Below are 24,223 nucleotides of genomic sequence, written 5' to 3'. Positions count from 1 at the left end.
CTATTTGAGTTCAGGGAGGATGTGAGCCCTTTTGAAATTGATGTTTCTCTGTGAGTGATAAATTGCTGCTGTGACTCTCTCTCAGGATCTCGTATGTATTTCCTAATTCTGCTTTTGACTGTTCTTTAGATTTCATTAATACTTATATTTGCCTCTGCTGTGTCTTGATTCATATTGAAATTTTGGCAGTACTTTGCAAGACTGATATGCTGTTCTCATATATTCAGGCAGTGCATTTTCAGCTTGCACACTTTGTCATGTCTTGTAACAAGGCAAGAACATGCACATTATTGTTTCCTCATTAAGTGTTAAGCTGCTATAATCATATGGTATCCAACAACTGTCTGTCTCTACTGTCAAAATGTGTGTTAAAATCCAGCCAGTTCTTTTCTCTGCAGAAGATAAAACTGTGGAAGTACTGTTCTACATGTTAGGTTTCAGTTGCCCAGCAGATACTAAGACATCTGAATCTGATTTCTCACCGGTTTTATGTGAGCATGAAACCATATTTTATAACAAGGTTATGCAAAAATTTACGTGCCAAAGTAGTCTTTTGACTTGCAGTTCAAGATCAGAATTTCAGACTAACTGGAAGATCAAACTTGGTTTCTATACAAACTTCACTGATAAACATGGTATGAAAGTCAACAGCACTTGTAGAGTTGATTTTTAATTTATCTTTGTAGCAGTTGGTTACTAAACTAACTTACTCTGGTAAAACATGTTTGAAAGTATTGCTTGCAATTTGTGGCTACCTCCCTGACTATAGCTACTTTCCAGCAGACATTTTACACATTAAAGGAGTTATAGCATGGCTAACTAAAAAACATAGCGCCTGTTACTGTCTGTGTTTAGGATGGGCTGGTGAAAGAAAACAAATAAAGCTGTCTGAGATGCTAAAATGAATTATTCTGTAAATATGACAGATTTGCTCTATATCCTGCTGTAGTCAGAATGGTTCTATCTACTTCCAGTTGGAATAGCAAAACAGTATTTCCTCCCATTTAGAATAGTAGAAGTAAAAGCTGAAGGAGGATGGAGGGTATTTAAGGAGAGATTTTGCAATAGGAGCACATGTGGAGTATTTACCCCAATAGTCTACCCAGTAGTAGAGTATATTTGCCTGGAAAGGGATGCACTGAATGTAGTACATTTGAACTGTTGGTCTCTAGTTGGTCTCTAGTTGGCTGGGGTAGTTGACTGGCAGCCATCATTGTAGCATCCATATTTTGAAGGAATTTATTTTGTGAGGTTGTAAACATAATCTAAAGACAAAAGAAAGAATAAATACATCTAAGGTTTTTGGGAAGATCTGTGGATTCATTCTTGCTCTGTGTAAGGGATGTTCAGTATGATTCTCAAGGAGGCACATCTGGAACACAGCTTGAAAAATACAGTGGTGTACCATTTCTGATTCTGACTTGTAATAGTGGAAAAGATTCTCACTTATCAAGAATTGTGATCGTAAACCAAATATGAATAAGGTTTGCAGCAGAAAAGTCACAAATGATAACAGGTAGACAGCTCACTGGGCTAGTCAGTCTAAATCTTAAATACATTTACAGATTTTGCTAAGATTAGGTGTTAAGAACAGTAATTTTTCTTCACTATTTGGCACCACCTAGTCCTCTAGCATAGCATTGTTGTGGATTTTTTTAAAATAAAAGCAAATTGGGAGAATATGTGTTTCATTTCCCTTTGATCAAGGTATGTGTTAAAAAGAATGAGAGTCTGCTAAAAAAGAACAAACTATAGCTGTCATTATAACCTGGGATAAGTAGGAGGTTTGTAACATAAACAATAAAGGAGTTTTTGATCCTGGAAAACCTGAACAGCTTCTGAGAACACCGCGAGCTCACTGTCACCAGCATGGGCATAAGTGCCTGTCCATGAGTGACGATTTGGAAAGTTTGCTCAGTCTTTGCTGGGGTGGAGGATTGGGTCAGGCCAGTTGCACCTCTGTAGGTCTCCTTCACACAGGTGCTTCTGTGGGGCTCAGCATTAGGAATTCTGAACTGGTTTCCTTTTGGAAAGGGCAGAGGGCTATTCCAAATGTGTAAAATGTAAATAAAAAGGTATCTACTGAATGTTACTCTATGGTATTTTAAAATGACAATATTTGTCTCCTCTTTATATTGATTTGTTATATCTGGAGTACATTTTGGAGTGGAATAGTAATAATTAAAATTTATTTGTAGAAATGTTTCATGCGATTTCAAATTTTATTTATAGGTTTTCTTGAATTTTGTGAGAGCCAACTTACCCAAATGCCCTGTAGGTTCAAGTTTTCTTCAGGCAATAGTCATAAAGGATCCACTTGCTAAACTACTTATTTAAATATTTGTATTTTGTGCTGTACTGCCTATAAGTAAAGTGTTAAATCATCTGTGTCTGGTTGAAACTATTAATAAACACATGTTCATCCCCAGAAATAGTTTGTAAGCCTAAAATGTTAAGACAATAAAATACTACATGTTTTGATTTTTTTTAACTGAATAGATCTTTTCACAGTGTTTAGATTTCTTAAATTAATATTGTGTTGCGCTTGCGTAGTAGTTTCCTTTATTTTTGCAACCTGTATTTTGAGCAAGAACATATTCATCAGTTTAAGTAGAATAGCAGATATTCATGTTTTATGTCTTTAACTAAAACTTTAAGTTTAACTTAAGTTTTCATGTAATTTGGTTTAATAATATTTTTCTGTTATTAAGTACTTTCAGAAGCATAGGAATCCCTTGCTGAAAAACATACTCCTTTTAGCAAAGTTGAGGAATCAGTTAATTAATTTTGGCAGGGCAGTATCAATTGCTTTTTTAACTGTTTAAATAACTTGTGTATTTTTACTTGCGTAATTCTTTTGGTTGCCTGATCTTAACAATATTCCTGTGGTTGTGGTGTTTTATTTTGGGTTTTTTTAAATCTTTTCTTCTATTGTTTGCTGTAGCAAACTGCCTCAGTTTAGGGACTGTGCCTCCGATCTCACTGGTTTTGGATAGTACCACCCTGAGAATAATAAATGGCTTAAATATGCCTCAGAGTGATGTGACTTGTGAGGTCCTGTGTCACTAGATACTGCATATTGTCCTAGAAAAAAAACAATTGTAGCAAATTTATAATGATAAATTCAAATTATGTAGTCCTGGTTTCTATCACTCTGCTACAAAGGAAAAAAAAAAGTGTAGATATTAAATGGAATAATGACTGTAACATCTCTGTGTCATCTAGCACAGTACTGGGATTGCTTTTTCAGTGGTGCAGATCCTTGCCTCGATGTTTCCCAGCTCAAAGTCTGGTTTTCTGGGGTTAATTTTCCCAGAGTGTCTGCCTGGGTTTTCGAAGAGCCCTGTACAAAGAGAGTCAGTACAGCCTAGTGGAGAGCAGAGTCATGAGCATTTGCATCTCTGGAATGTTTTTATTGACGAACGGTAGTCTGCTATTGACATTCGTGTCCCTTGATGATACTTCTATCCTAGCTTATCTTTGCTGGTCAAATGCCTTAATTGTTCTGGCCTTTAATTCAGTCAAAGTTGGTGCAGGAGTGGAAGAGAAAAGAGAAGGAACAGGTCTAACAGAGCATCAAGCTTGAGCTGTGAAGCTGCTGGCAACGATCAACCTGTCATAATGTTATGATTTGTTCATTTTTATACCATTTATTAGCCTTTACTTGTTGTGCCATTTGGCCTCCAGGGCAGATAAAGTGCTGTCTAATTTGGTAGGTTTGCTTCTGTCAGAGTGGCCTCGACAGAGAAGGTGTTAGCTGTAGTGACAAATAATCAATAGCTGTCGTTGTCATGAGGAACGTGAGTAGTTGGGCCTTTCATCTGGAGGATTAGAGGTCTAATTGGATTGAGAATAGGGAGGGTGAGCTGTTGGGTAACCCTGTCAGCTATGTTAAGCTGTCAAATGTCAGCTTTCCTGAAAGGAAGAAGGAATGGTTAGCTTTCAGAAACAAGGAAGAAGACATATGAAAGCTTTTTAAAAAGTAACAGATAGAAAAGTAGAATAGGCTAACATATGCTTTAACCCTTTCTTGTTTAATTACATCTTTCCAGTTAATGAGGATGCGTGGTGTGCGCTCTCTCACTCTCTCTCTGAGACAGGCACAATTTGTGTGAAACAGATTTGGCAGTGTTATACCAGATCAGGCTGGTTTTATGTCTTGAGAAAAGCCAGTTAACTACTCAAATAGGGAATATAAATGCAAATTATGACATGGGGGAATAAAATATCTATCAATGGAAGGAATCACTTAATAGAAGCTGTAAGGAAATCAAATACTTTTTAAATACTTTGTTGTAAAGATATGTTGATGCCAGTGTATTTTTTGAGTATATGTAGTTTTTTCAAAGTAACTCAAGTAATTATTACAATCCAGTCCTCCACTGGCTTTCAAAATCATCAGCTGAATTTTGTCTGCGTTTTCTTATTGTTGTTTTTGATCTTTGCTTTCTGCCTGTTTCTTGGAGAAAGATTTCTGTTGTTCTAAATAAGATAAATCCAATGAAAGACCCATTATGCTGGTAGAACATGTAATTTAATGTCTCAGATGTGCTAATATTTACCTTACCAGAATAAATAATAGGACTACATTTTAATGAAGGATTTACTTATAAAATTACAGAAATAGTGGTTTCTTTACTTGTCATCTTATTCTGCCACTTTCTTGTAAGCGAGTCTTAACTGTAACCATGCCAGTATTCCCCTTCTCTGAGTAACACATTTCTTTTGAGATCTGCAGTACTTGGCCATAGGGATGTGTGTAACAGATCTGGAAATAGCAAGGTTTTTAGACAGTGGAATAAAGCTCTTTATTTTTCCATGTGCTAATTTAACAAAAGACAATTTTATATTTTTCTTTTTTTAATGGACTTTTAGGTATTTCAAAACTTGCAGATTTTTTTCTTATGTGTTTGGTCATTTATTCTGAAGTAGTGGTTTTACTATCGGTGTTTCAATTTGGATTGATTCCCCTGCTGCTCCCCTCTCTCCCCTGCAGCACTTATTGATGGTCATCTGCACTTGCAACATCGTTTTTACTGGTGGTCTGCTGTAAATACTGGCAAACCCATCCTTCATCTCAGGTTTATCTTCTTAGATTAGTACAATAGTGTAAGTATTCTGAGGCAGAAATCTTGAACGGATTGTCTGTTAACACATCACAGTGGTGTTGTGTCAGGAATCATGGGGGTTTTTATCCCTTTGAGATTAAGTGCCATGCTCTCAAACACCCATCTTTGTGTCAGAGCCTGAATTCATGTGTGTTAAATAATGTTTGGGTTTGCAGTTGCTTGTCTGACAGGTACTGTTCCTCTGTCATTTATTTTCATCCAGTTCTCATGACTTACCTTTCTCTGCTTTGTTTCATTGTTTCTCCAACTTGGACTTTTATGATCTTGATATTTATTTTTGAGTCTGACTAACCTGATTTAAGCACATTTAACCTTCTGGTGTGAGCTACAGGATGGACAGATGAAGAAGTGACATCACAGCCTAGTCTCACAGCTTGAGGTGTGCTGAAGGTTGCTGAGCTACAGGAGAAGTATTGTGCTGCTGTGCTTCAGTATCCATAATATCCATGAAGCTGACCCAGCATTTCTGCACTGTGTGGTTGTCTGCAGTGTAGACACACTGTGGTAAAATGAGCAAGCCCAGGCCTATTTATTTATTTTTTAAGTTATATATTTACCTTATTGAAAATCTATCCATTTCCCTGATTTTTTTTTCTTTTTGCAAAGTGCCATCTTTTGTTTTATCCATTGTGATAAAAAGAGTGTCATAATTCAGTATCTTAATTTCTAGAGTTTTACCAAACACTTGGTGTGAAAATCCTTAGTATTTTTTCCCAGACAACTGCCTTGCCATGGCAGTCATCTGTGGTTTCCCCAGTTTTTCCCATTTTTTCTCCAGCTCAAACATCACTTATGGGTGATGATTTCTTTCTCTTTTGCTCAAGCAATATCACAGCTATTTTCATTAACAAAATTGATTTTCATTGTACAAACCACTCTCTCCCATTTTCAGACTTTATGTAGTTTTACTTCTCTGCATCTCTGTTTCACTTCTTGCTCTAGTAACTCTCCTCCTTTCCTCCACTTGGGTTTATATATTTTGCTACCATGCTTTCTGTGCTTCAAATAATCCAAGGAGGATATTGTCAGGCCCAGAACATACATTGTATTATCATCCTTGTGTCTCTGTTGAGCAGTCTTGCTCTCAAGCACTTGAAATTTTAATATGAAATTTCATTAAAGTAATCAGAAAAGGAATACCTCCAACTGCAGTGATTTTCTGAAAGATTTTGCAAATATGGTTTAAGTGCAAACCATGGTGGCAGAACATTGAGGAGCTCTGCTTGTGTTGCGTTTCCCAGTGAAAAGGAACTAATTCTGCATAGCATATGGAATGATATCTTAAATATCTGTGCAGCCAGCTGGTAGAATTACTTTATTTTCATCTGAGTTCAGTGCATACTTTTGTGAGTAAAATTTGGAAGAGCCTCTGGACTCACCTATTGTAACTTTTCCTGATCTTTGCTAAGTCCTCTTCCATAACAATCATTTTTCAGGTTACTATACAAATAAAATAATTTGTGTTATTTTTTGAAGATTCTCAGTTACCAAGAGAGAGTAGGTAAACCATCCTGTCTTAAAAAAATTCTTAAATGAGTACTTAAGTCTGAAAAAGTATCGGTGCATAACTTCAACTCAGAGTTTTTATTGCAAAGACCAACTAGAACTGAACATGATATAAATATGCCCAGCAAAGACAAGTGATTTGTTCAGGCATGAGCAGTGCTTTTTCTGTAAGAATGTTGTTCCATATTGCTTGATGTTTGGCTCTTTTAAGTTGCCTTAATTATGCTGGTTTCAACTGCTGGTTGTCTCCTACATAACTGTTGCCAAACTGCTGCCTCCTCTCTCTCATTTTGCTTCGTTCAAAGGACAGGTGGAAATTCTCTCTCTCTCTCTATCATTTGATCTTGAAGATAATTGTTGCATCTTAAAAATGCTATTTTCTTTTTAAGCATGGTGCTTGCAGTACTTGGAGTGTTACACTTCAGAACTGAATAGAACTCATTTTGTTTCACTTATTGTTGTTCCTTGAGCGTGTTTAGCAATGTGGCATCTCTTGGTGCTCAAGAGACTTGTCCAGTTCTTCTCCCAGGACATTGTCTGCTGCCAAGTCTGTACCTTAAAAAGTACCTTTGCAGACAAAGACATTTCCCTGTCTGAGTGTCCTTTCTAAAACATCATTCTTGCATTAATTGCCCCTCTGCAGCTTGACCCCATGAGTGATCTTTAATGGTTATGAGAAGAAATTGTTGGGACTGAGAAACCACTTACTTGCTTGTGTCCAGATTTGGCACTGACAAATTAAAACAGAACTTCCACTATTATTAGCTCATCAGTTTGGTTTAGTCCCATTTTGTGAAGCGTAGGGTGATTTCTGTTGGAATAAGGTGTCTATTCCCAGCTATTCTGCAGTAAAAAAAGGGAAGATATTTGTTTTCACTGATTATAAATGTTATTCTAACTTCAGGCGAATTAGTTTTGTGATAAATGTACCCACATACCCTTCAATACATGAAGTACCAGCAATAGATCATTTTGAAGCAGGACACCTTTCTGCTGAAATCTCCAGGAATCTTCTATCAGGTGTCTGACACATCCTTAATCTGATGCTCAGGCTTGTCATTTGAATCAATAGGATACTAGATAGGATGTCTTCAGCATGCAAGCCTACTGCTATAGGAGCTATTTGAAAAAATAAATTCAGATCTTATGGCCAGCCACAAACTCCAGGAGCACTAATCTTTCATTTGTCTCTCTCTTTGTCTGTAAACAGTTGGTTAAATTGTTGATTAAAGAGAATTAAGTGAATCACACTTAAGTCAAAATTGATATGTATGAACTGCATAAGCAAATTCTGTTGCTGCCTGAAAAGCAACAGCTAATGTCAGCATTTCATAAAATACAAAATTAATTTAACTTGCCTATTAAGATTCTAAATTTTCTTGTCTCTTTGTAGACCGATTTGGAGCTGTCTTTTGTTACACTTATTTTTTATTAATGAAGGATTAAGGAAGAATGCCAGTTTTTATTAATGAGGAATAGAGGAATAATTTGTGCTGAAATATTAACTGATTTATGTTATGAATATAATCTCTGTGTATTCAGCCTTTATGATGGGAACATTTAAACATAGATAGAGATATACACAAAGGATGTGTTTTTCAACATTGTTAATATGGTGTGACTTTGGGAAGGCTTTGCAACATCAACCTTGAGCTGTTATTTTATCTGCCTCTAGTCTGAACAAAGAGAAATAAATCTAGTACTTTTATTACTGCTAGGATGCAGTTTGAGTAGATTACAAAGGCTTTGATTTATTTACTGGTACTGTAAATAGATTATGGCTTCATTTTAAATATCAAACATCACTGCAGTATCTATAGAAACTATAAAATTATGCCATATGTAAAAGTAGCCTGAAGTGTCTGAATAATTATTTAAATTAAGAGTAAACCTACCTTTATTGCTGGCTGTTTTCAATATGGATTGTCTGTCTACTTCTGTAATAGTTCTGGAGATTTCACTGTGGCTGGAGACCTTTTCTTGTCCAATAGAATTTGATAGGTAGATTTGCAATTATTTCACACAGCGGTTTATTATAGGACTTAATATGTTTGAAATATATTTAAATCACATAAAAGGCATGCATTTGTTTGCAGATAAAACAGCAGCTAAGATAATCACAAAAAAATCTGTGAAGCTGTGCTCAAAAATGAGCATATATGCAACACTTTCACTTTGCAAGCGTTTTTGCTTCCAGCAGTCTGTAAGGACATGACATGCACTTAGAGGGGTGCAATTAAGAAGTACAAGGCAGTAGTGGCACAATACTAGTCAGAGTGATGCTTAGTAGTAATGGCAATTAGTTTGCTTCCAGAATGAAATAGCACTGCACAAAGGTAGGATAAAAAGACTTGGACTGGACTAATGGCTGTTATTTAGACATGTTTTCAGGTAGAATTCTGTAGTGGATTATACTGTGATTTGTAACATATTTATTAGATTTTTAAAAGGCATACATCTGTTTCAGGGGTATATTTGCTTAGTTTTCTTAGAGTGCTCTTACTTCAAGACAATTCAACTCAAAGCCATTAAGATGAAGAAAATGAATGTAGTAACTATTTTCTAGTACTTGTATTATTGGGGAGGAGGGAGTTGGTACTTTCTGAAAAATCTTTAAAATCACTATTTTTTGAAATAAAGTATTTTTTGAAAGCTTAGTGTTTGATTCCTTATGGAGAGGTGAGCAGTGATCCTGTAAATATGGATGATGCGTCTCAGGCTTTGTCGTAAATCCCCAGAGATTGTGCGTTGTGGGTACTTCTGCCTGAGTGACTTCAAAAGAACACTACAGGAAAACAAGTTCAGTAACAGTGGAAGAGATCAACTGGAAATGAGAATGCTAATTGCATTTTCATCCTTGAAGTGTTTTTTACATGAAAGCCACTAATTTCTATAGGTAGACCGTAACATTTATTGCTGAAGAGCTGAGAACACTACAAAGGAGCAACATGTACAGGCCATGGATAAACAAGGTCCAAGGCTGTAAGATACAAACACCTGTTTTCTTTCAGCCTACGCTGGGAAACAGTTTTACCTTGGCTTTTACAGCACTGGTCCAGTCTTCTCTATTGTGTTCTTTAACTGTGTGCCAGTTGATAGTTCTGTCTATTCCTATGGAAACCATGAGAGTAAAGCCAATCCTGCAAGAGGCTTTAGGGAGAATTGCTTGTAGTTAAGACACTGCCTTGCTTTCAGTCAAAATGTCTGATAGTCAGAACTGGCCTCAAGTCATGCTGGTGTTCTCCGCTGATGTATTGCCTAAGATGCTTTGCCAGACAGATGAACACGTTCAGCTTGAAACCTGGTAAACAAGGTTTCTGTTCAGCTGTCTGAGAGATTTTCTCCAGTTGAGTGTTTTACTTTTGAGTCTAGAATGCTGCTAACAAAGTTGCTGAAAGGGTACTTCATGAGATTAAACCCAATGTCAAAAATCAGTGATGTGTTTGTCATGGTCGACTTGAAGGGGTTAGCAGAGCATTACATATTTAAATCCACCAGTGGTTTGTTAGAAAGAAGGCATCATCCTTATCATCCAGAGGTAATAAAGAGTTTGCAGATTTTTTTTTCGAGCTATAGTCTAATGGATGACTGCTAAAGGTTATGTTTAAAGCAATAAGCCTAAAGATTTTCTCTTACTTTTATTTTCCAGTTACTTTGTTAATCAAGGAGTTAACCCTTAGTGATAACCAGAGAGCCTTATATTTTGATGGTAACTTTACTAGTTTTAACTAGAAACTGGGGTTCTAAGTAGCTATGTTGACTTTGGTTTTTTTTCAGGAGCTGTTTAAAAAAATATTTACTGATATTCAAGGAGTGTAAGAAGGGCGCAGTCATATACAGCAAAGCGTAGATTTTACAGGGCTTATAGCTGTTGTAACCAGGCAATATGAATTCAGTTTCAGTGTATTAGAAAACAAGAAGCTCTAGTATTTCATGCATAGATAAGATTTCAAAACACAAGTGCTAATTTATAAATCCACGTAATTCTTATTTGCAATTAAATTCATACATCTACTTGCTAGCCTCTCTTAGTAGTTTTTCTTCTGAATAATTCTTGTGAGATTTCTGGCAAGTAGCTGATAATATAAGCATATCAAAATACTCCTTTTGATGTATGGATTTCAGTTACTTTTGGAACAGTAGTCTGTTCCTATAGATATCAAATTAGAAGTATGATAGAACAGATTCTGTTTTTCTAAAGTGCTTAGTTTGTTTCCTGAAAAGCTACTGAAACTGGTAGGTGTTGGTGACAGAAGTCCACATGATTCCAAGTGGTTTCTGACATTCTTAGAATGTGCCTCTTCTCAAAGAGACCCTAAAAGATGAAACAACCTCTAAAGAAACCATGTGCACAGACCTTTTCCTTTCCAAGGTTATTAAAATATTTGGGGTTTGAAAATTTGTCTATTTTGTGCAAAGTTTATTTGTAAGGTGAAGCATCCTCTCTTCAGCACCTCCTCACTGGAGAGAGAGTGAACATGTTTGTGTATACAATAAGATTATCTTCTGTAAGATGGAGTAGATCAAAGAGCAGTTTCTACTGTGTGAAGGTAAGCAGGTTAAATTCAGTTGCCATTTTTGTTTTGAAGAGAAACCTCATGGATATATTTGTCTTTCAAAGGCTTAGCTAGCAATTAAGGAGTTCAAGTTTTTTGACTTCCACTGCTTCTTGAAAGCATCTGACAGCAAAGAACTGTTCTCAACTTTGGCTTTAGCATCTGTGCTAATCTGTTGGCAAAGTGTGTTAATGCAGTGCCAAGTGGCTGATCCATTCTGCTTGGGTTTTTAAGGCAAAATCTGAAATAGTTTAATGTTGTACATATTTTACCTCCATGAGTGTCTGTGTGTACAATATGATTTAGTATTTGTCAAGGTATAGATTTCTACTGGCTTTAGAAACTGCTGTGCCACTATTAAAAAAGCACAGGCATTTTTGTGTTTCAGGAACAACCAACAATTAAGTCTTAACTCCAACTCTAAGGAGTCCTGGGTTTAAAAGACTTAACTAATCTAATCTGACTATTAAAAGATCATAGCAATCTGGTTTGGGTTTTTTACTTTTTTTTTTTTTTTTTATTATTTGTATATATTCGGGACAGAAAGTGCTTCTCTGGAAAAGGAGATCAGTGGCCTGGTATACTAAATTTCAATGTACATTACCAGTTCTTAATCTGGGTCTAAAGCAAATGAAAAATGTACATGAGTGAATATGTATGCTACAACCCATGATATAATTAGTTTTTCTGTTCTCAAGATGCTGCTATATATATATTCCAGCTCTACTTTCTTAAATGCTATTTAAGAGTTTAAAAGAAAAATTAAAATATTATTAATATTTAAATACAATAATAATTATCTAATAGTTGTATAATCACTGCCAGTGTTATGACTGATGTAGTATTAGAACACAAGATGTTTTATCTTTGCAATTAATTTAATTGTAATAATTTTGTGCTGTTCTGTTTGTGAAAGAGTAAAAGTGGCAGAATTATATGTTATATTCCTCTGAAGAGGATTTATTGATTGTTAAATAGTCTATCTTTTCACAAAAGATTGCCAAGAAAATTTTGCTTAAAATGTCTTACATAAGTGCTGCTTAATTAATAATGAATATATTTCAACAATCAAAATTTAATAAGCTAATAAATTATTAATCTATGGCAGAGATGTGTAATTATCAGATCTCTGAGATCCTTTCTGTCGTGGTTGGTGGACTTGCTGCGCTGCTGTCTTCAAACACACCCCTTTCAATAGGCTGACCTTTGTGCTCCTGATTTTGTGGAGCCACTTGCCTGCACACTTGCTGACCAGGCTTAGTTACTGCAGGGCTCTCTGTTTGGGGCTATGGTCAGTGGTCAATGCCTGATTTTTGGTAAATTTCATCTCATGAGTACAGAAACAGCAAGGGATAAGGTGCAAATGAATTTTAATCAATTAATCATTCTTTAGGAATTGTGACATTACAGAATTTATGGTATTCAATAACATTTTAAAATAGTGGTAAGTAATGTTTTAAAAAGGAAGTAACTGAGAGAGGCAGCCTATTTGATCTCAGATGTATATAAGAATTTGAAATTATATGGGGATAAATATGTATGCAGAAATAGAAAATTGGGTAAAATGAGCGCCTTCTGTCAGCAATACATTCTTTAAGGGTAACTGGATATTTAGTTAACTCATTTCGTAGAATTAAATTCAATAGGTTGCCTTTTTAGGCAACAATACAAAAATACTAACTGCGATGCTAGATGGAAAATTGCAATCTTAATTAGAAATTAGGACACAAAATGTAAGAGAATGGTAAATTATTATTTGATAATGAACTGAAAACAGATAAAGTTGAAATATGAGCTGTAAGATCAGAAGACGTGTTAGAATTCCTTGACAGTTGCACTTGAATCTAATATTAGTCAGTATTTTTCGTAAGCAAACTTAGAATCATGAGTAGTAAATTTTTAAAGGATACTTAACAGTGGCACCGTGTTAGGCATGATTGTCAGTCAAAGAGGATATCAGAAGAATAGGAATACTGAAAATAATTGAAATTGTTAGAAATATTATAGTCCAAAATGCAAGTCCCAGGGGGTGAGTGGGGGGGGAGAACGATGGACAACAAACGTAATGATTTATTCTATGTGTTATGAATTTATTATTTGAAACAGGACTGAGAAGGATGTAATGTGCTAAATGATTGGAGAATGTACTTCATTTATGGGAGAAATGCAGTTTTAGGTATATCTGACAAGATATGATATATGCACTAGCAGTGGACAAGTGTCACTGGGATTCAGTGGGGTACTTTGTGGGACCCCCTCTGGTAGCCCTGTAATCTCTGCTTACTTGTGTTCAAAACAGAAGAGTTCCAACTAGAATGAGTACAGAGCGCTGATGATTTTTTGAGGGCAATGTAGGGCTTATCCTTTGCTACTGGGGTAAAAACTCCAATGCTTGTTTAGATTTTAAAAGCCACACTGTATTTTCATGGGTAGAAGAATGAAATGTGTCCTTGTGTGTATGTTGGCTTAAAAAAAAATCCAAATGAGAAACAAAACCTAAAAGCCTGAGTCTGAAACAGAGAACTGGGAGGAACAAAATCCTGAACAGTATAATTCCACTTAAAAGAAATCACCAGGAATTTTTGAAAAGGATGAGATGTTCTTGCTCCCTATGGTGCTAGAGGATGGATTTACTAATCCAGAGGGTCACTTTTAACCTTCAGTTCTGATTTGTGGTTTATCTGTAAATATTTCTAAGACTTTCTGTTCTGCTGTGAATGTATGCCCTGATTGCATCTTCAGTGCTTATGACTGTCAGCAGTGAAAAGCCCTTGAAAACCACCTCCTTTGTAAGGGTTTGTGTTCTTTTGGCCTGTCTGTTCCCAGTGCTGGGAAAGCAGGTATGTAATTTTGGAGTGGAGCCAAAGTATCATCTTCACGGTTTAACAGTTTGGCATTCTTTTTTATGACCCCTGCTGTTTTTACCAGGAGGTTGTATAGAGATGCCGGGCTGCTTTTTCCCCAGTTCCTCTAGCAACCCTTACAGTGCCCTAAATCTTTACAGGCCCATTGTAGGTATTCTGAAAATCAAGCCTAGCTGTACTGTAACAGTTGTCAGCTCATGTGCTCTACATTGTAAATTATGTGGATCAGTCTTGCAAGTCGTGTTAAGTACAATTAGAATTGTTAAGGCTTTTGAAAATGTGGTCTCAGCAATTAATAGGGAAATAAGTAATTTTTCTATGTGCATTGTCCCCTTTTAACCCACTGATGATGAGGTGATGGTAGCCTAACTGTGGGTGTGCTTTTGATGTGCTTGGAGACATGCACGTATTCCTCTGACTCAGCCTTACCTTGTACAGCTCAGTTTCTCCCCTTATAAAAGGTGTTGTGTTTATTTATGTTGTGCTGTATTTATCTATGCAGTGTGTTTTTAAAACCTGAATATGAAAAGTTTAGTGTCAGAGATGTATCCGTACTACAGGGTAGGAGAAGTGATTAGTCAGTGTAGAAGCACACAGCTTAATATAATGACCAGGTTAACTCACCAAGAAATAGTGGGATGAGAATGGAAATAAATTTTCACAGACCTCTGTTGCACATCAGCAGAACGTTTCTAGAACCCAGGTGTACTCTTTAAACAAATTTGTATGCTTGTGAAATACTTAAAATTTGCTGTGAAAAGTACTTAACTTCTGAGAAAGTGTTTGAAACAGAGGCAAGTGGCACTGAGTGATTCAGAGCAGGACCCTGGACTGTACAGAGTGGAAAGATGTGAAGTGTGAGGCCAATGTTTTTAGTGCAGTAGTAACACAACCAGTAGTTTCAGCATCAACCTGTGATTAGAATTATAGCACCACTGAACAGAGCTCATTTTTTCTTTAGCCTTTCACTTCGGTGACCATATGGGACAGCCTGACTGTGGCTGTTTGACAGATGCCCACCCAGCTGCTCTCTCACTACACTTCCTCAACGAGCAGGGAGAGAAAATAGGCTGGAAAAGCTGCTTTAGATAAATAAAGAAATAAGCAAACACATTTTCTTCTAGACCAAGAAAACTAGGTAGAAAAATTTACCAGTGATTTTCCACTGAAACCTTGCCCTGGCAGTGGAATCATACTGAATATACTAGACAGCTTTTTTTTAATGGCTGAACTTGCAATTTTGGGGATATTTTTTCAGTTTCAGAAGTAATCTAAATTCTGGAAAATTCGTTGATTCTGACTAAAATATGTCTTCTGTAACTCTCTTCTCCATTACAACTTTCAGGAAAGGAAAGTTTTTCTGACTGCTTAGTAGTTCAGCTTGGGGTCCAAAACTTTCTTTGAAGTCATTACTTGATGGCAGAGCTGTGATTGCTAATTGAACTGTCTACCAAAAAACATGTTCTACATTATTGCAGTTAGTACCTGAATTGTGGCTGAATTTTTGAAATAGCAGAAGTATTTCTTCTGATTATGTTGAAGACAGCTGTTCTCTGAAACTCTGGTAGTTTGCAGAGTCAAGTATTTTGATTTTCAAAACATTTTAATAGAATTTAAAGGAATATTAAGAATTAGCATTAGAATGGTAAATTTTGGCTGCCAAGAACCAAGTTTTCTGTACAAATATTTAATCCTTTTTGCTCGTGATGTTTTCTGTTGATAGTAAAATCAGTTTTGAGTCACTGTCAATGGTAAGAGACCGTGGACTGACTCAGAGAGCTTCATGCTCCCCAGCAGTGTTCAGGCCAGTCTAGTGCATTATTTAGGAGTAAAAACCCAGCCAGCTTGAAGACTTTTTATACACAAAAACTTTATAAAAATGGAGGAATTGCCTTTTGAAATTAAGCATTCCCTCCCTCCACCTAATAAGACCTAAATTACATCTGCCTTCAAGGCATGCTGATACATTCTGTACTTACAAACTTAAGCAGTAATCAATTGAAGGTGGAGACATTTTCCATTGTCATTAAAAAGTACAATATTGTTTTATAACAAGTGAAAGGAAGACAGTAAAATTCATGGTATTACTAAAGAAAAGAGCAGTAGTCAGAAGCAAAAGCATGAATAAGATAATTCAAATAAGTAATGTAAGTACAGGTGTTTTCTGTGGTAATGTTAAAAAAATCTTAAATCACTTGGAAGAAACAGAATCTTTTGTGTTTCAGAATGAAGGGATTTATTCCAAATTCATTTGCTAAGGAGAGGGATTTGTTGGCTAAGCATGCAAGAGAATAATGTAGTAGTAACTGATGGAAAAATGTGTAATAGCAAATATAAAATACAGTATAGGGAGAGAAATTCTAATAATAAAAGGACATGTTTCCTTAGTTTTATGCATTATTTTAACTTTCAGTCTTCTTTACAGTGGAATTCATTCAAAAAGCAGAATATACTTGTAAATCTTCCAATAAGTACCCATCAACAAGACAAAAACAATTTTTTTTCTCTCGTGGGTATGCATGCACTGTGTGCAGGAAATATTGAAAACAACCTAAATGTATTATCCTCTGTGATGGAGAAAAGCAGCTATATTTCTTCCAAGACTAATATTCTCTCAAGTTATTTAATATTTTCTTCCTCCAGTCTAATTGCCAACCACATCATGATACACTGAGATTTTTTTGCTAGTTTTAATTTTTCTTTTTTAATGAGTTTTGTAAATTTTTCTCATATTTGCCTATACAGTGTAATGGTAATAATGAGGAGTATTCTCATCCCTAGCTCTACCCCAAATTTATCATTAATGTATTCTGAGTGTGTTCTCTGTGGTTCAGGAGCTCTGCAGACATCATGCTGCCCTGCCCCTGTACTTCGGGGTATGCCTTGATATGTGTCTGTGTACTAACGGGACAAAATCCTGAGGTTATGCTTTCCCTGACACCCAGCAGAAGAAAAAGGTGTATTTTGTCACTTCTCACTGGCAATGCTGTAGTAGCCATGCTGTCTCTGGCAAGGGAAGTTTGCGTGTTCAGGCAGGTCTGTGGCAGGTTCTGTGGCAGACTTTTCTTGTAAGCTGTCACTGACAAGCAAGGACAAGTAACAATAAAAGGTAGGAGCAGAACGAGATAATTTTGTCTGAGCTCATTCATGATTTGCTCTCCCTGATTTGTATTTTAAAATAAAATAGTGTAGCAAGAAAAAAGGTTATGTTCATTTATTTCGGCCGTACCTAGTGAAATCCATTCTGCATCCGTAAAGCTCAAGTTTTCTATTGCTATTGGACAAAAAACAGAACAGTAATTTTTGTAAAGTATACCCTTCCAATGTTTATGGCTGCATTGAAAAATAACATTTAAATATTTTTTATGCCCTGGCACTGCACACTGTGGAGGCTCTGGAATCCTTTGGCCTGTCTCCATCCTACCATTCTGCTGACAAAAGCATTTGCAATTCCAAGCCTTCTGAGATACCAAAGTGCCCCTGTTCATTAGCACTGCTTGCCCTCGTCTACTTGGTTGCCTTTTTAAATTGTTTTTCCAAAGACAGCCTAAGGGGACTAAGTTAACATGCAGAATTTATAAAAGAATTGTAGCAGATAGTTTCATAAGCAGAAGAATCCAAAGACATGACTTCTATTGATTTGAGTGTCACCTTTCCTGTGTACATTGTCTGATAAAGCTTCATCAAATGCTCCAGCTTTTCCCTGAGTGGGGGAGAATTAGTACAATTTATCTTCTCTTTTGAGCTTTCTATTTTCATTATAGTTGCAGTTAATGATCTGTATGGGAAATAGGCCAAAACTAGTATCTTGGGGGAAAGTTGGAAGACAGCGTGCAAAATTAGAAGACAACACACTCCTTTCACTTTAGGAAAGGTTAAAAGTTACAGTGTGAAAAGAGCTGGTGTGTTTAAATCATGATGACTGAAGGCAGGTGCAGATGTTTTGCTTTGATGAGTTATTGGTCCAGCAGTTGCTGGTCCTCGATTGCAACTGCTGAAGGTGCTTTGATAAACCCATAGACTCTGGGAAGTGGAAGCATGAAAATGTTGTGTGTAGCATCTCTTCTATATGGAAAATAACTTTCCAGCAAGGGTAGTAGCAAGTTAAGGCTGCCTGTAATACTAAATCAGTACAGCTTCTTCATGACTGCATGTTCATGTCTTGAATTTTTCTCTGGCTTCTTCAGTGATTTGAGAAATAAAACCAGACTTTTTTTTTGAGATCCACCCTCATTTATTATATCATTATATTTATATCAAAGAAGCATTTCTATGTTATTTCTTTAGAAGACATAGTGAAAACCTAGTGAAAGTCCTAGTGTGAAGTATTTTCAATGTGTTGTAAAGCTAGCTGTCCCATTTATTGTATATATTGTAGACCAAGACTCATACAGTTCTCAATTTAGATATGTAAGAAACAATCACGTTTGCATATATTTGCTGTGTATTCAGATGAGTACATTTTATCTTTCTGAATAATTCCTGGTTGTTTTTCTTACTTTCGTTTTGGAAATTGTATTCTTTCTCCATGTTTAGCTTTATTCCTCATCTGATAACTGTTTACCTTGCTGAAACCAGCATGTAATGATCTTATTTCAGTTTTTACATGATTTTTACTGAGGTTAAACAGTCAAGAAACTCTGATAATATTGCAGAATTTTCGGTATTAATGAACCCTGTCTTATTCTGCTAATGGAATATAAATATCTAAAACCAAGTAGCATGAGAGACCTAAAAATTAAGAGTTCATGTTAACAAAAAAAATCTTCATTAGATGTTTCCAAAGCTTTGAGCTGTTTTGTTTGAAGCTTTTTTAGGCATTGTAATGCAATAAATATATATATATGACTAACTATCATAATCTGGTTTGATAAAGTCACATAAATTTCTGATATTTTTCTTTACCCAGGGAAATTACCGCTTCATGAAACTTTTACTGGCTCGTAGAGGGAACTGGATGCAGAAGGACTTGGAGGATATGACACCATTACATTTAACTACGCGTCACAAAAGTCCAAAATGTTTAGCTTTGTTGTTAAAACATATGGCTCCTGGAGAAGTGGATACCCAGGACAGAAACAAGGTAAAAGTACTGCTTATTTTAAGACAACTGCTTATTTTAAGATTTGTAGCAACTTTACAAATTGGATTTATGTCAAGCAGTTTTGTGCAAAAAATTATTTGTCATAAACTTTTTCTAGGTCTTCAAAGTAGAAATACTAATATTTTCCTAATATTAATGATGTCAAAGTTCATTGCATTGCTCCACTGACATTCTTCTTGAGAGTAGTTACAACAATAGAGGATTAAAAAACCATCCAAGTATTTCTGTAACATTGTGATTCTTGTTAGAGTCTGGATAGAAAAGCAACATAAGCACATGCTGCCTTTGAAAAACCTCACATTTAGAATCTTTTAATGATAGGAGTCACTAGAAAACTGCCTATAATTATAGCAGTCATTCTGGAGAGGTCATGCTGACTTCATGACCATGCTAATTAATTAACAAAGGTATGCATAAACCAGCCAAAACCATTTAGCAACCTTGCCTGTTCAGCAGATTTCCAAGCCAGTATTTGAAGTGTCTCCAGATTCCCCACAAAACATGGAGCACTTTTCTCCTGGTTCATGTCATGAATAGTTGCAGTAGCAAAAATGGAATTAAGGTTGGTGAAAGATGATCTCAGGCAGAGAGTCTGACCTGTTTGACCCTGTTGGGCTTTTTCGCTTTCCTTGCTGCAGCTGTGCACATCAAAATTGTCAATATAATTCCTGAACATGAGGGAGAACAAGTGTCCTTTGCATCTGCTTCCATGTCGGTAACTGGCTGAAAGTGCTTGTAGGTGAGAGAAGTCAGTGAACCAAGGCTACATTGGCCTTCTGGTAACCAAAACTTTCTGCCTTCATTGCAACTGTCAGTTTCCAGGAATACTGGTCAGCTCCATTTAATAAATAACACTAATTTAGTGCAAATTTTTACTGGTACAAGGCTGGGGTGGCACTTTGTGGAGCCCTTCTTCAGCGAGTGACAAGTAGAAAAAAAGGCTGTGCAATCTGATTGTTGTTGCCGTGGTATTAAGCTAACAGCTGGCAGCAACGAACACAAATAGGCTCCTTTTTGCCTTGTTCTTTCACAGAGAAGTTAAGGATATGATGGTGAACTTACACATTCCATGTCACTGTTTAAGGATGCTAATGCAGGGTGTTGTACTTCTATACACAAATGTCCTGCAGGAGTTATTTCTCTGTTTACAATTGAAGTGCCGGGTAATGTTTAGTAGGGGTGAGGGGGCAGGAGAGCTGGGGAAAAAAAATCATTCTTTATCTTATAACTCTCTGTTACTTGGCAGTTGGGAGAGGTGTGTCTGGTAAATTACATACTTGTTAATATGCCAATGTTTTCCTGGTTAAGAAACCCCCACACATTGGTTTGCTTCTGTAGTTGTGAACATTGATAAGGCCTGTGCAAAAGCTGTTGGCAGTCAGGAATTGGCAATAGGAACATGGATTGCCTTTTGATGTTTTATTGGACTGCCATGGGTCATTGGGCATTAGATTCACTAATATTCAACCTCAGCGTTCCGAGTTATCACAGACAGTAAAGTCAAAACCTTAGTTCAAGATGCTTAGTTCAGCATACAGTGTCACCTTCCCCTAGGGGAGAGTAGTCTCCATCAGTTGTGTTATCCCAACAGAATCTGAAATCTAAGAGGGACCACACTAATCACTGCAGTTGTTCTATAGTGCAGCTCTGGGGCTGAGGCCTGGTTCAGGTCATCATTCCAGCTTTGATGTCCTTGCTTAATACTAAGCACTGATATTTTCTCTGGGTCTGAGCTGCTGCACCAAATAGCCATCAGGGCAGAGTAAGTGGCATGCACATTTTTCTCTTGCCATAGTCCAACAAATCTTCATAAAAAGCAGTTAGTCTCCTAGCAGAGATACTTATGCTCCAAGCATAAGGGCTTCTCATTTTGGATCTTGTATAAGGTGGTGCAGCTTAGACTTGACTCAGACCTCAGTAGATGTGTGATGATCTGCTTTTACTAAATGGGCCTTTGTTCAGCTTTGTTTAAAGCCTATTTTCATAGATTTTCAGTTGTCAGCCTCCCCAGGTACATGTGCTGAGTTTTCTGTCAGTCCTCTTTATTGAAGTGTAACAAATGCTTGCTTATTTGCCTGTTATTCAAAGCTGGTTTTAGTCAACTTTAATTTTCATGTTTCAACAATTTTTCAATGTTTTAAAAAAGCTTGTGAAAATTGTATTACAGCAAACTGCACTGCATTGGAGTGCCTACTACAATAACCCAGAGCATGTGAAACTTCTCATCAAACATGATTCAAATATTGGAATTCCTGATATTGAAGGAAAAATCCCACTTCACTGGGCAGCTAACAACAAGGACCCTAGTGCAATCCACACAGTGAAATGTATTCTGGTAAGAAAGTCTGCTATATATGTATATAACACTTTCTGTCCTTACTGCTTTCTTCTGATAGAAATATTTTTTTATTCTCTTAGGATTTCTCATTTTGGTCAACTGACTCTCTGAGAATGAAGTAATTTTCTTTTCCTAACATCCAGAGCTTTGTAAGAAATAATCCTAAACATTTTTGCTGTCTCTAAAAGCGTTTGAGTTCTGTGGGTGAATGTCTTTGCTCTAAGTCTTGTAAGTGGGGGAAGGAAAGACTTAAAAGTTTTCATGGATGAAATGGCCAGTCATATTGCTTATTTCAGTTGCAATTTGCACACTGATTTCACATGACACTGTCATGTGTCTTTCCTTAATTATTTGAAAGTTTATCTGTACTGAAAATTTTAGTTTAATTTGTTTTTTCAGGTTAGAATTCTGGGAAATATTTGATCAATTGTCAGCCCACAATCAGTTTGCTAAGAGACTTTCAATGTGATTTTGTGTATGAATTTAATACTGTTTCCTTGATAGCATATTTTCTCTTTCTGCAATATTTGGGTTTATCTTCTGAAGTGCCAGTTATAATGGGTACAATGAAATAATATGCTAAGCTTGATTTTTACCTTGATTCTTATTTTGTGAAAATTTCTGAGCTTCACTAACATGGAAAGATGCAGAAGTCTCAAATTTTCTGTCACATTAGAACAATCTTCCTGTATCTTTGTCTTCCAAAGGTCTTTCAGAACTAGACACATGATGATTGTACTTTAACTACAAGGACTCGTATGTCTGTCTGCCTGATTAGCTGGCAAGCTGAGAACTTGAAAATGAAAACTTTCTTTGCTTTTTCTCAAATCACACTGACAATCTTACAGTTACAAATATTTTTTTTTACTATAAAAAATAGTTTTAGAGAAGTTTCCAGCATCAAAGAGATTGTTGAATAAACAACAGTAGCAGAGAAATACATATTTGTAATTTGTATCCAGATGTGAAACAATTTGTTACAAACAAAATTTTGTCACAAACTTTGAATTTGTATCTGCTTTTCTGCCACACTGGAGAAGCAAACTTGCTGCTGAATACGTACAGATCTTTGTATTTAACAACTGACTTTTTCAAACATTAGGTAGTCAAAAGGCAAATATTTTTTAAAGTTGTAGTGTGTTGGGCTCAGACAAGAGCCTCACAGCCACTCACTCACCTGCCCTCTTTCAAGGCAGAGATAATGGAAGGCAAGAAGACTTGTGGATGAAGATAATGCCAGCCCAGTATAGAAAGCAAGAGCTACATGCAGAAAAGGAAATTTATTCACTCTTCCCATCAGCAGGCAGATGTCAGCCACTTCTGGCAAAACCTAAAAAAGCTTCAACATGCTTAATCATGCTTGGGAAAAGAAATAGTGTAGCCATGAACATCCTTCCTGCCCCCCCCCCGTCCCTGAGGGTTTTTGCTTTGCATGGTATTATATGGTATGGTGAATTGCTTGGGCCAGTTTGTGTCAAATGTCCCAGCTGTGTCCTGTCCCAGTCTCTTGCCCACCCTCAGCCCATTCACTGGGATAAGCAGGGGAGCAGGACATGAAAAAGTGAAATCCATGCTATTCTACAATAGCCAAAACAAGGGTGTGTTATCAACAGTTTTAATCACAAATACAAAACCCAGCTGCTGCAAGGAATGTTAACTCCATCTCCGACAGATGTACTATAAAAGATCAAAAATACTTGTCCCCATACTGAAAGTGTTCTCAAAGATTCTCTTTAGGTAATCCAGAATCATGGTAATGTCCAGGTTTTTTCAAGGACTTTTTTGGTTTGTTTGTGTTTGGTTTTTGTTTGTTTTTTTTTGTTTGGTGGGTTTTTTTTTTTTTGGGTGGTTTTTTTGTTTTTTTTAAATTCTGGCAGCTAAAAGAATTGCAGAATAGTTTGAGGTGGTCATCTAGTCCAACCATCCTGGGCCGTCTTCAACTACATCAGGTTGCTCAGGGCTCTATCCAGCTTTGAACTCTTCCAGGACTGGGGAATCCACAGCTTCTCTGGGCAACCTGTTCCAGTGCTTCACCGCCCTCACAGTAGAATTTCTTCCTAGTATCCAGTCTAAACCTACTCTCAGTTCAAACTCATTCCCCCTTGTCCTGTCACTGCATGCCCTGTAAATAGTCCTTCTCCATCTTTCTTGTAGGCCCCCTTTAGGTACTGGAAGGCTGCTGTAAGGTCTTCTTGGAGCCTTCTCTTCTGCATGTGAGAACTCTCTCAGCCTTTCTGCATAGAAGAGGTGCTCCATCCTCTAATGATCTTGGTGGCTTCCTCTGGACTCGCTCCAACAGGTTGATATCTTCCCTGTGCTGGGGACCCCAGAGCTGGATGAAGTACTCCAAGTGGAGTCTCAGGAGAGCAGAACAGAGGAGCAGAATTCCCACCCTCAGCCTGCTGACCACACTGCTTTCAATGCAGCCCAGGACACATTTGGCTTTCTGGATCACAAGCACACATTGCAGGCTCATGTCCAGCCTCTCAACCTTTACCTGGCACCCCAAGCCCTTCCTGCCAGGGCTGCTCTCCATCTCTTCATCCCCCAGCCTGTGCTAGTACTGGGGGTGCCCTGACCCAGGTGCAGCACCTTGCACTCAGCTTCATTGAACTTCATGAGTTTCCATGGGCCTACTTCTTGAGCTTGGCCAGGTCCCTCTGGATATTATCCCATCCCTCAGGCTTGTCAGCCGCACCAGCCAGCTTGGTGTCATCTGCAGACTC

The 24,223-nt window shown here is 36.9% G+C and overlaps 1 protein-coding gene across 5 annotated transcripts in view; it reads left to right on the top strand.

Moving 5' to 3' along the window:
• INVS (inversin) overlaps positions 1 to 24,223 on the top strand; it is an 86,342-nt gene that overhangs the window by 17,096 nt on the left and 45,023 nt on the right. For 4 of the 5 annotated variants that reach the window (XR_010367627.1, XM_064431468.1, XM_064431477.1 and 1 more), the window contains exons 4-5: positions 18,965 to 19,138; positions 21,327 to 21,494. Coding sequence is in view for 3 of the 5 variants with exons in the window: in XM_064431468.1 (XP_064287538.1) it covers positions 18,965 to 19,138; positions 21,327 to 21,494 (342 nt within the window). In the remaining 2 variants the exon portion in view is untranslated. Of the gene's footprint in view, positions 1 to 18,964; positions 19,139 to 21,326; positions 21,495 to 24,223 lie in introns of those variants that run through there. The other variant, XM_064431487.1, reaches the window with a different exon arrangement.

This window comes from Passer domesticus, chromosome 1 (genome assembly GCF_036417665.1).
Source record: "Passer domesticus isolate bPasDom1 chromosome 1, bPasDom1.hap1, whole genome shotgun sequence".
NCBI lineage: Eukaryota > Metazoa > Chordata > Aves > Passeriformes > Passeridae > Passer > Passer domesticus.
The sequence above is the reverse complement of the archived record's forward strand: the minus strand, read 5'-3'. Positions and strand labels throughout refer to the sequence as shown.